Source organism: Zootoca vivipara, chromosome Z (assembly GCF_963506605.1).
Source record: "Zootoca vivipara chromosome Z, rZooViv1.1, whole genome shotgun sequence".
In the NCBI taxonomy this organism is placed as follows: domain Eukaryota; kingdom Metazoa; phylum Chordata; class Lepidosauria; order Squamata; family Lacertidae; genus Zootoca; species Zootoca vivipara.
In genome coordinates this window covers 21886616-21899533 of record NC_083294.1, presented here as the reverse complement: position 1 = coordinate 21899533, position 12918 = coordinate 21886616, and the positions used below count along the sequence as shown (strand labels likewise).

At 42.8% G+C, this 12918-nt stretch overlaps 1 protein-coding gene across 3 annotated transcripts in view; it reads left to right on the top strand.

The window, feature by feature from the left end:
• LOC118084151 (vascular endothelial growth factor receptor kdr-like) overlaps positions 1-12918 on the top strand; it is a 200096-nt gene that overhangs the window by 84728 nt on the left and 102450 nt on the right. For all 3 annotated transcript variants that reach the window (XM_035113499.2, XM_035113500.2, XM_060270643.1), the window contains exons 4-9: positions 1290-1414; positions 4479-4641; positions 5574-5710; positions 8298-8463; positions 10660-10777; positions 11131-11309. In XM_035113499.2, coding sequence (XP_034969390.1) covers positions 1290-1414; positions 4479-4641; positions 5574-5710; positions 8298-8463; positions 10660-10777; positions 11131-11309 — 888 coding nt within the window. The remainder of the gene's footprint in view (positions 1-1289; positions 1415-4478; positions 4642-5573; positions 5711-8297; positions 8464-10659; positions 10778-11130; positions 11310-12918) is intronic.

Sequence of the window (12918 nt, the reverse complement as noted above, 5' to 3'; positions counted from 1 at the left end):
TTAGCATTGTCCAGACCAGTGAGCAGGATCCATAAACTCCTACATGGGTTAAGGGCCCATTCTGGCCTATCAGTGTAAATAAGCTTCCTTGACCAGTGGGGCTTTATCCTCTACAATTGTTTCTTCTGGGCTGAAGCTGGTTGGTGGTGCACCAGATTAAGCCCCTGCCTGCAACCCACAGGTTGACAGTTCATGCCTTCCTACAGACTTCAGTCCTGACCCTGTGGCCGTCTTGCTCACATGTAGGCCTAAAGCCAGCAAAGTGTAGAGTGACAGACTAAGACGGGACAGATCCAGGCTCAATCAAGCATTCTCTCATTCTAACCCTGGGGTTGCCAGTGTGGCACCCATGGGCAGAAAAGCACCCTTGAGGCCTCCCCTGGTTACAACAAAGCCTCTGAGGCCTCTACTCACTGCCCACGTTGTCATGGTACAGGTAAGGGTGGTTACCATTTTCCCCAGGAAAAGAACATAGAATGGAAGGAGGAAGTTGGAAGAGTGATGTTCTTTCCCACTTCCTCATTCAACCCTATCTGCTTTTCAAGGCTCAGATTAATTCAACTGGTGACTGTGGTCTTTATCCAGATCCCCTGAAAAACTGAAGTGTGTGTGTGATGTACTCACTTTTTTCCTTCCTTTTTGTTGCATAGGAGGTGAGTGGGAGCTGATTCAGGGGATGGGAAGAAAAGTGACCAGAAAGGGTGGCACCCACATCACTCACTCACAAATAAAAATGTACCCATGATCCTAAAATGTCTGCTGATCATTGGTTTAATCTATCTCACAAGGTTGCTGTTGAGAAAAACGAGGGGCTGTTTTGTTTTTGGAGAAAAGAACAGGTTACAAAGGAGAGAAATACAGTGGTACCTCGGTTTATGAACACAATTGGTTCCGGAAGTCTGTTCATAAACTGAAGCGTTCATAAACTGAAGTGAACTTTCCCATTGAAAGTAATGGAAAGTGGATTAATCCGTTCCAGACGGGTCCGCGGAGTACTCAACCTGAAGCGTACTTAACCCGAAGCATGGGTGTAATTGGTTCCGGAAGTCTGTTCATAAACTGAAGCGTTCATAAACTGAAGCGAACTTTCCCATTGAAAGCAATGGAAAGTGAATTAATCCGTTCCAGATGGGTCCGCAGCGTTCATAAACCGAAAATTCATAAACCAATGTGTTCATAAACCGAGGTTCCATTGTACCATCAAAGTTGCCTGCATGAGCATCTGACTAATGACCAAACAAGCTTGCTGGCTGGCACGTAACTAACTTTATCTTCTCTGTGTTCCGCAGATAACACACAGCCTTTTGTAGACTTCCGCCCAAGTGTTCCTGATGTTATCTTCGTACACAATGCTACAGAAGTGATCGTGCCTTGCCGGGTCACCTCGCCGGATATCACACCAACACTCCTGCTGGTGAGCACACTTTTTCTAAGTCTCATCTAAGAGGAAATAATCAATTCTGCAAGTGGCATAACCAGATTATGGGTGTAATCCGATTCTTGGTAGCGGCTTGGAATAGGATTTGACGGACTTGTCACCCGTCATACCGTTTTGCTTCAGTTCTCACTTCAGCTATTTTTAGCTATTCCTGATCCAGCCCTTTAGCTTTTTGAAAACAACACTATCAACCTAGATTGAAAGCAGCATGCCGAGGATGAGCATGAATGATTCCAGATTGAGAAAAACACAAACTTTAGGGTACAAACAGGTTAGTGTGAAAGCATCCTAAATTGATAGTGTCTTTGGAAGCAGATTCCATAGTTTAATTATGTGCTGTGCAATTAATACTTTCTTTTGTCTGCATCTCCCACCATTATTATTATTATTATTATTATTATTATTATTATTATTATTATTATTATTATTAGATTTCTCTGGCTTCTAGTTTTTTGAGAGAGGGAGAAAAGAGTCTCTCTAGTCACCTTCTCCATACCATATGAAATATACTCGGAGTCGAGAGTGAATTTCATGCTCTTTATTCAGCTCATATTCATCAAGGAGAAGAAGAGAAGACGAATGGCTCTTTTCCCAAAACCATCTGCTTATATACATTATTTACACAATGGGCCTTGCGTGATTGGCTACTTCAGGGCTACACCTGTGGGCCAATTATATTGTGGATTGACTTCTGCCTGCAGCCTGATTGGCTGCTCCTACAGGCCAATCAGGTAGCAGATTCACTTCTGCCAGCCGCCTGATTGGCTGCTCCCGCAGGCCAATCAGGTTGCGGATTCACTTCCACCTGGAGTTGGATTGGGTAGCTCCCGCTGATTCTGAATCCTATTGTTCTAGGATTCAGCTCAGTACATAACACCATACATAACTGTACTCATTTGTATCCTATCTCCCTTAACTCGCCCCCCCCCCCAGGGCTCATCCACATTTTTGCTTGACCCATATTTTGATTGCATTGTGTGCTGATGAATTCTCTTGGGTCAGAGAACTTTTCTCATTGTTCCGCAGCTGTGCCTTGTGAAAATCTGATCTAACTCAGTTAAGCAAAATCCCTCCTCAGATTTTCTGTGCATCTGATAAGATCTGATTTAGCAGGTAGGATTGGATTTTCCCAAGGCACAGCCACAGAACAATGAAAAAAAGCCCCCAGACCTGGGAGGATTAATTGGGACAGGATATGATCAAAATACATGTCAAACAAAAGTGCAGATGAGGCCAAAACTAGAAAGCCCCAGATGTTCTAACGTTTCTTCATAGAAGAGTTGTTATGAACTTGGTTATATTGGTTGCCTATTTCTGCACCTTTTCAGCTTTACAATATTCTTTCTGAAGTACAGGACAGGCTCCAGTTAAGCTCAAGGCAGGGTGAGATAACATGAAAAAAGTGAGAGGAGGAGTGACTCTACACTTCATCATCAACAGACAGTTTCCAATTAGGGCTTCATTTCTGGGTTTCTTCATAGGAATGCAAAAGGCAAGAAGACTCCAGTAGTCCCTACAAAAGAATGCAAATAATGTCAATACACAGCTGAACTGCAAGCACCGCCTTACATCTATTTAAATTATTGAACTTCAAAAGGCTGCTGCATCCCCAAAATTTCATTTTTGCAATTTGCAAAACTCATGGACTATGTTTTGCATATTTGCAAAGAGTACCAATTTCTTCAGACAGTATACCATCTGCTTTGGTCTTCTTGTAAGAGGAAGGAGCAGCAGATGCACAGTTGCACAATACCACCCTCACAGTTGTATCCTACTGAAAAACTGCTGGCTTGAAGGGACACAGAGGGTGGGATGAGATATGCTTGTGGGGTGCATCTGGTTCATGGCCAGAATCATTCTCTCCCGCCCCCGGAACTGTACCAAGATTAATATTGACCAGTGGCATAAGAAGGTTTCTTGTGACTACCTTTGAGCAACTGAGCATTACATACCTTATTTTTTAAAGTCTTAACCTTCCTTTTACCTGGCTTTGTCTCAAGTTTCTACCTGGTCATTTCTTGTTATTGGAACTGAAGGGACCTTCTTCCTACTACCCTTTTGAGTGGATAAATGAAATGTTTCCACTCTGAGCTGCTACAAAATCTAGGTGAAATATTCCACACTTCCTCTTTGAAAGGGGTCAAATGGGCAGGGCTGGAAAGGTGCCTCCGGACATCCTCAGTAAAGATGATGAACCTATTCATGGAGGTGTGTGAGTGAGCAAGTGTTTACCTTGGGCGCCTTCATTCTGTTCCCATTTAAGGAAATACCATAGTGGCTGTTTTGGCCTGGCCTGGAAGCGTGTAGAGCCTTGCTGGCTGCTTCCTGTACTCAGAGGAAGTTTGAGGGGACGCGGAAGGAAGGAGTCCGTTGATCGGACGAATTTAGAATATCCTCACCCAAATTTAATAACTGGCCCAGTGATAAAGCTGCAGGAGTGGGGTGGGGGGAAATACCACAAGGTCTTTTCAAGCGGTTGGGTAGATTCTACCCTTTTGTTGTTGTTGTTGTTAAAATATTTTATTATAATGAATAACTTTAATATGTGGGACCATCTTAAAAAGGCAGATATTCCTTCCTATTCTTTTTCTTGACCACTGGGGGATACTCAAGCACAAAACTGTAATATTCAACTCTATTCCATTGTATTATTCCTGTAGGAATGTACTTTCTCCCTCATAAATTACCTTTCTTATGTTTCCATTATACTTTAAAATGACTGCACTCCATATCCTTTAAATATTTATGTGGAAGTGTGCAGACTGCTAATGCTAAAGGAAAGAGCCTAACTTCACATGATTAGTTCTTTGCTTTTAGCTTGAAATCCAACCTTTTCAACATCCCCATCCACAGTGTGCATCTGCATTATATTTGAAATTGTGTTTCTATGTTTTTGTTCTTGATGATATATAGGTAATTGCTTTGGGATGTTTCATGAAAAGTGATTCATAAATAAAACGTATAAATGAATGAATGAATAACTGTTGGAGTGGTTTTGAATGTCAGGTGTAGCATCACATCTGCCTCTCATCTTCCTCAGCATCCTTCCAGCAATGTTGTGAGGTCTGTGAAGATGGAATGGGACCCCAAGAGAGGATTTGTGGTCACTTTGCCCACCTATGAGTTCTTCAGTAGCATGCTCAAGTGTGTTGCTACAGTCAAGGGAGATGAATACACATCCTACTATGTGCCACAGAAAGTAGGTGAGTAACTTGTAGGGATGCGAGGAGGAAGCAGATTCCATCCTGTACAGTATTCATTGTAAGCAGCCTTAGGGCGGACACTGAAAACCAGCACTCCCATTGCTGACATCACTTGAGCACAGTATTTGTGAACCCTGATTTCAATTACAGGTCAAATTAAGATGCTTCCACAAATGCTGCCCATAGCCTGGTGTCAGAAGTTCTCCAGATATCTACCTTGCAGAGCCTGGTGTCAGATGTTCTCCAGATATCCTTTAATTCAGCCTCCCCCAATCTGGTGCACTCAAACTGGGACTGATGGAAATTGTAGTCCAAAAACATCCGGAGGACACCCTCAGGAAGGCTACTTAAATACTTGGATATTTTGCTGATGATCTTTTAGTGTAGCAGCACCTACACTTTGGAACTCCCTGCCTATTTACTGGTACAGTGGCAGATCTTGGACAATTTTCAGTGGGGTCCTGTGTGATGTCAACATGTGGTGCCCCCTACCTCTTACACTCCATTCTAAATCATATTTGTGGTGTCACCTGTGGCACACACACACACACACACCCGGGGGCTCCACACCCTGTGCGACTGAACTAGTTATGCTACCCTAAATCTGCCTCTGTTATTGATATCAGTTAGGTGTCTTCACTGTACCTTTTTCGGCACCTGCTAAAAACATTTTCATTTAGGCAAGCCTACCCAGAAGTTTAGAAGGCTGAAGCAAGTTTTAATCTGTTTTTAGTATTTTGTTATTTTAACCTTTCAGAAGTCTTAAATTGTGGCTATTTTTCTTATTTATGAGTTGCTGTTTCTAAGAAGCAGGAGGTGTATAAATTTTATGAAATAAAAATAATAATATTTGCCAAATACTTGATAATCTGCATTTGACATATGCCATTGTTTGGATTTTGATATTGGTTATGGCTTGCTATTTCTTCCAGAGACAAGGATACAGAACCTGGTTCTCAAAACAAGTCCCCAAAAGCTGCTGGTTGGAGACAACCTTAACCTGGAATGCAGAGCGGAGACATTTTTCAATGGACGCATTGAATTCGTATGGACAATTCCTGGAAGGACTGTGAGTAAATCACATCTGTCCCTGGATCAAGGACAGTTATAGGTTCTGCTGAATGCAAAAGATTCCAGTTGTCTGCTAGCAAACTCTGGCCTCACTTACTTAAATAGTTTTTGAGCAAGCATTCAAATGCTCAGTATCCAATCAAAGAAATTATGATGTCAGATATGTTGTTGGACTGCCATCATCCCTGACCACTGCCACTGTGGGCTGGCACTGACTGGGGGAGCCCAACAGCATCTGCCTGCTTTCTAGCATCAGTTCAGAATTGCTAGGAATGCACAGAAATGTTTGGGTTGGCGGTAGTACATTTTGATGGGGAGAGAAATGATTATGGCTGCTTCACTGAACATCCTGAGTGAATTTTAAAGCATAACATATTCTGCGTGTTTGCAGAGAGAGCTAATGTGCATAAGAATATAGGAGTGAGACTATGAGGCCATCTTGCTCAGTATTGTCTACACTGACTGGCAGCATCTGTGAGGGTTTCAGACAGGTGTCTCTGTCAGGACTACCTGGAGCTGTTCTACCACTGAGCCAAGCTCTATGGAAGAATCCAGCATCGTGTCTAAGGATAGATAAATCTGCCTCAGTTTGTTCTCTTCTGGTTCCACACATGGCTGTCTTAAAGTATGTCCTGTCTGTTCCCATGGGGGGATAACTCTGTACAAATCCTTAAAAAGAAAAAGGAAAGGCCATAACCCCACCCCACTCCATGCACAAATGTGGGTAACTTATGAGCTGAATCACTGTTACCTTGTTTTTAACACTGTAAAGCATATTGGAGTAGCTTCAAAGCCCAGCACACCAGCTGCACAGCACAGAAAACATTTTTCAAAATGGTACAGGAAATAACTTATTGTGTAATTCTATGCACAACGGTTCATTCTACATACAAAAAATGGCTACCCCATTTTATACTGATGGAGGTACGTTGTATGTACAATGGCCCTTTGTGCACAAAATTATACAGGAAGTGGCATAAGGTCACTTCCTGTACCATTTTAACAAGCATTTTTACCTTGTGTGCTACAGGTACTGTATTTTGAAGCTGTTTCAAGCATCTTTACAATGTTAAAACAATAAAAAGGAGAGCAGCCCCATATGTAGTGAAACAGCTCTCAAAAGGGTTCATAGATCAGCAGATTAAACCATATATCTACAGTCCATTCTGATGGGTTGTTTGCCAAGATTGTGTTTTTAGTCAGGAGGGTGAGGAGGGTATGCAGAAAGATAAAGCCTGGATTAAAATCCCCAAACATATTAATTTTGTTGCAGTCATTCCCTTTCAGGGCTGTCTTAAGCATATGCGGCACCGGGGTGCAAAGATCTGCCCGGTGCCCCCCACCCCGGTTGCCCAGTCCCAGGTATGCAGGAGGGCAGAGCCGGCTGGCCACCTCAGTGTCTCGCTGGCTCAGTAACCCTGAACTCATGGCGCAGAGCCGCCCACAGCAGAAGAGTCCGCTGCAGCGCTCCGACCAATGTGGGCTCTTTCGCAATTCAACTCTCGGGCCCCGGACTTTTGGTCTCATGCCCCTGAGAGTCCGGCGCCCGGGTGCCCTGCACCCCTAGCACCTATGGGTAAGACAGCCCTGTTCCCTTTCCATATTAGAGGATTTGGGTCACAGACAGCAAGACCTGGAGATACCACTGCCCCAAGGCTTCTGATGAGTAAACGAAGTAATGGTTCCACCACCCTTTGCCTCACTAGAGGCTTTTGTGCATCTGAGACAAGATCTAGCATGACTCATAGATGCATAGCTGTCAACTTTCAGATTTGAAAATAAGGGATCAGCAGCAGCCTCACCTGTCCTGGCGACAGTCTACGGTATATCTAACAATCCAGGATAGCAGCGGGAAACAGCGCTGGAATAAGGGAATGTCCAGCAAAAAAAGGGAAGGCTGACAGCTGTGGCTTGGAATAAGGGAGTTTCCCCTGCAAAAAAGGGGATGTGCTGCTCAGTCTTGCCAGATTTGCTCTGAAGCCTTCAGCACAGCAAAGGGGAGTTATGTTGTCATTGCACCACCTGCCTCCCACCATCAAGGCATCTCGCACACAAAGGCACATGCTATGCCCACCTCTCATGCTATTTCAGACACAGGCCCCAAACCCATCAGAAAGTGGCAAGCCCTGTGTTAACTCAGGAGGAAATTCCCTCCCAAACTGTGGTTCTGGCCTGAATTTTGATTCTACCCCATCCTACATTGCAATGCACCACCATCACTGGTAGTTAACTCTGTCATTGTTATAGGAATGGGGTGAACTAATATTGAGGGTCCAAATACCATTGCGACTGAATACCATTTTGCGATTGAATACCATTTTTTCATTTTAATAATCCAGGGTCACTAAAATTCCATGAGGCTGGAGCTTGTAAAAGTCACGTTTCAGAATCAAGAGTCTGAGGACTCACCTGATTTAGCCTTTTACATCGTTGGATTCATGGCTTTCTAAAGAGAAAACTTTTAGGAAATCTAATATTTGCTTTTGTAGTTCACTGCTTGACTGGATGTGTGCTACTCTCTGTTTGAGCTGTTCTGAACTGGCCTAATAGCAGGTTTTTTTCTGTCTCCACTCTGCTCCTTTTAGGAAACCAAGGTTGAAAATACATTCGACCTAAGTGAGTCAGTGTATAAAGCTTCTTCTAATGTGGTCATCAAGAATGTTACAATGGAAAACAAGGGGTTGTATGTATGCAGAGGCATAATTGCCAATACAACACAATTAAAATCAGAGGCCAACATCACTGTATACAGTACGTATGATTCTATCTCCCGGTATCTATCTATCATCTGTCTATCTATCTATACTGGTTAGAAAGTATAGTAGTAACTTCTTTTTGTGGAGGCAGAGTCCACCTGTCCACTCCAGCAATCAGTTTACAGCACGTCACCGACCCCCCAACTGTATCATAATCAACACCACAAACATTCACTAACACATATATGCAGCCTAAAGTCAAGGAAATTATTTACCACTTGATATTTCTGATTGCGTCAGCCGGCATTCAAGAAACTCCAGAGGGTTTGTGTGACATGTTGTTACATTGACAGGCACCACACTTTTTTTAAATAGAATAGTACAGAAAGGGATATTTGCCCTTTGGAGATCTTTGTTTGGCTGTGTGTGTGCCTTTGATCTGAAGCAGTTGTTCCCAAACAGTATGTGTCATAAAAGAACTAATTATGTACTGTGAGAAATTCATTGATTCAACAGTTTAAAAGAGTGCCCATCTGCAAAGAGAGCGGCTGAATGATGCATTCCAACAGCTGGCCTCCTTTGCTTAGGGTGGGGATTTTGAAAATGTCTCTGCTGCCTAAATGTTATTTCAAGTGTACACCACCTTCCATCAGAACATTAGTTTTCACAAAGCTGGTATAAAGAACAAAATTAACAAACAGTATATAAATCAATTAAAGCATCAAAATCCATAGAATAGGATTCAATTCACCCAATACCCCCACAAAATCCCACATCCAAGAACACACCTATACTTCAATCAAACTACACCTGTATGTATTCGCCAGCTGTTGGGCTCACCCATAGCTGCAAACCCGCTGTGCTTCATTATAATTAGCTACTGGGCCCAACAAGCCTCTGGAAGCATATACAAATAGACCACCCCACAACACTGGTAGCCTTACTACAAGTCTAAAACCAAATCCAATCTAGAACCCCACCAACATCAATAAAAGCCTAACACCCTTCACCTAATCACATGCTCAAATTCATAGAATTATCCTCTACAGCTGAGGAACTGTCTTTTCACCCTAGTAATCAACCACCAGTTTCCAGCTCCCACCTGCGAAGTGATCAGACTCTAGCTACTTCCCCAACCATTTTATGCACTTACTTTGGAACAGCACCACACTAATGACGGGGGGAGAAATTTGCTCTAGTTCACATTTATAGGCAAACCAAATTAATTCACACTTTCTGAAACAATATGTGTTGGCCAAACTTGGGTCTCCAGCTGTTTTTGGACTTCAACTTCCATCATCCCTAGCTAACAGGCCAGTGGTCAGGGATGATGGGAATTGTAGTCCAAAAACAGCTGGAGACCCAAGTTTGGCCAACACTGCCATATGGGAACTGAAACACTGCCAACCTTTGAAATCCACACTTCTTTGAATCTTGCAATGCAATTCTCCAGCCAAGTAATTTATTTATTTATTTAAAAGCATGTACTAGAGTAAACTATGCATTTAAAAATGCATAATTAGTGAAAATTACAGTATATAAAATGCATTTTATAATGGGAAAATGCTCTGCAAAAAAATGTTTGTTAGGCAAAATTGCCTGCAAACTCTGCAAATGCTGGTGAATTACCGTATATAATCGAGTATAAGCCAACCTGAATATAAGCCGAGGCACCTAATTTTACCTCAAAAAAACTGGGAAAACCTATTGACTCGAGTATAAGCCAAGGGTGGGAAATGTAGCAGCTACTGGTAAATTTCAAAAATAAAAATAAATACCATCCTATGCCTTTCCCAGCTGTCGGCGGCAGGGTGGGGGAGAAGCAGTGGGAAAGGATCCCTTCCTCGTCTCTTCTCCCTCCCTGCCGCCTTGCACAGAGCAGGCATAGGACGGGGGTTCGGAGAGTTGCAGCGCAGCGCTTCTCCAAACCCCCGGTCCTGTGCCTTTCTCCGCCGCCGCCTGCCTCACTCGAATATAAGCCGAGGGCGGCTTTTTCAGCACATTTTTCGTGCTGAAAAAGTAGGCTTATACATATATGGTAATTAAAAAATGAAGCACATGTTTCAAATGGCAGCATCATTTCCTATTCTTACTTTATGCTAACTTCTGGCTGGCCAGTCCATCTACTTGCTTTCTACTTGTGGGACTCTTGCATTCTGTTCCAGAGCTTTTATTATCTGTTGCTTTATTATTGTTTTGCAAAAAAGCAAATTTGAGATTCATGCCTGCAATTTTTCTTGTTTATTTTAAGGGGAAGCTTTCATCAAAGTTTCCTTTAAGAAAATCAATCCCTATGAAGTTATCGAAGGGCAAAAGATGCTGAAATTGTCTTGGAAGGTTCAAGCTGTCCCCCGCCCCATAGTGACCTGGTAAGAACCAAGGAGGTACTTTGAATTGACAGAATGAAAATGCTGGTTCAGGGGGGTGAGGAAAGCACAGCAATCTAACAGCAGTTCTTTGCAGGTCTACTCAGGCTTGTCTGTGCTTCATTGTAGTGCTTAAATCTGTGCTGTGGTGTGTTTTATTTGGCATTTGGTATTCCCAATCCCTTGTTTGTTTTGAACCATTTTTGTGTACATTGCCCAGAAAACTTTAATTAAGGTGTTGCATAGAAGTCATGTTAATAAAGAATAAGAAGAGTAAGTCTCAGTAACCCTATAATGGGATTGCCCTTGTTTCCCCTCTATCTTTCAATTGGTGACTTTCTTGTTGGACATTATAGGTACAAGGATGGCAAGAAGCTGACCAATGCTAACAGTGACTGCTATGAACTAGATCCACTGAAGTACAGGCTTATCATAAGGGACGTGAAACCAAAGCATGCTGGGAATTACACCATAACCCTGAGCAACACTAAGCATAATCTCCATGAACAACACACTGTCGAGCTGGATGTATTAGGTAAGCACCTATTAGAACCTAAATAACTAACCAGCTTATTCCTCTGTTTCTGGTTTCCAGGGCAAAGGAGAATAGCAAGCACTTTTTGGTCAAATGCTTTGTATAATTGATGTACAAACATGTGGTATATATCCAAGGAACTGCCTGTTTCTGCTGCTATAAGCTGTTATTACTGCCATCATTTCAGTATACTAAATGGCACAAAGCTCATGTGTTGTAGTGGTTAGAGTGCTGGACTTAGGGCTCCATCCACAGTCCCCTTTGACCCAACACTGTCCCCTGGGGAAACGCTCAGTTTAGCGCTAAAATGGAACAATCAGCAATTGGGTTTTCCGAATTAGAGTTACAAAGCAAGTTTTCCAGGGCAAATCAGTGGGGCATAGCCAAAACTCCTCGGACCCATGCCTACAAAGTATGGGGCAAGTGGAAAACTGCTTGGACCCATGCTTTCTAGGCATGGGATAAGCGGAAGTGTGGACTGAAAAGGTCCAGGTTCAAATTCCAATAAAGCTCACTAGGTGGCCTTGGGCTGATTCCACACTCTCAGTCTCACCTACCTTACAGGGTTGTTGTGAAGATAAGATAGGGATGGGGTGAACCATATATGCTGCCTTGAGCTCCTTGAAGGACAGGCAGGATGGATATATATGAGAGGGGATGAAGCATTGTCCAGGGGACAATGTGGCCCTATAGGTCTCTCTGTCCGGCCCTCAAGATTTCCCAGGCCCACTGCTTACTGCTCCTGTTCCTGTGTGCTTTTACCAGGCTGAAAAGTGTCTATGAGCTTTGATGGTGCCTCTTGCTTGCCTCGACAGAGAGGTGTGCGGGTGTATAAAGCTCTGACTTTTGCATGGCTGGAATAAAAAAATTAATAAGAGTCGTATCTGTTGCCCCACCCATTTTTGCTCCCCCCCCCACTGGCTCACAGTTTCTGGAAGGCTGCCCATGAGGCATTGTGGTTGTCAAACTGAAAAAGGTTCCCACCACTTCTGCCATAGCATCCTAAATACAGACACCAGTGTATAGCCAAGTATCCAGGAAATATTTGGTAAATTCATTTTGACACCACTGCATGGCTTTTAATGTTGGGGTAGCATTTTTGAAATTGTTTTACATCACTTCAATAATTCAGTAACTAGAAAAGTGACTAACACATTGAGAAATAAATTCAGTATACAAGAAAGGCAGGACCTGCTATGTCCATTATTTTGAGCTTCTGCTTTAATTCAGCATCTCATAGGACTGGGGGCCCTATTTGCAGGTCTGTATTTCTGCTGCCAAAGTTTTTTCCATCAAAGTTTTTCAGGGCAAGAAATCCCGCTTGATCTTGATATATCAACATTTTGTCTCATGGCTTTGTTTAGTGTTGGTTGGATGGCATGTGGATTATGGCTAACAGATTTTTTTGTATCTGTACAAATGCTGTTGTGTGCAAAACAGAATTGTTTTCTAGTTTAAGAATTGACTGCCCGTAACTAGGGATGCAAACACAAATCAGTTGGTATGAAATTCACAGGCAGTTAACAAAAGGGTTTCTTGTGTGCTGGCTACAATCCATTCATTTCATCTCCGTTAATGCTTTTGCAAGCTTTTGGTATTTGTATTTGTT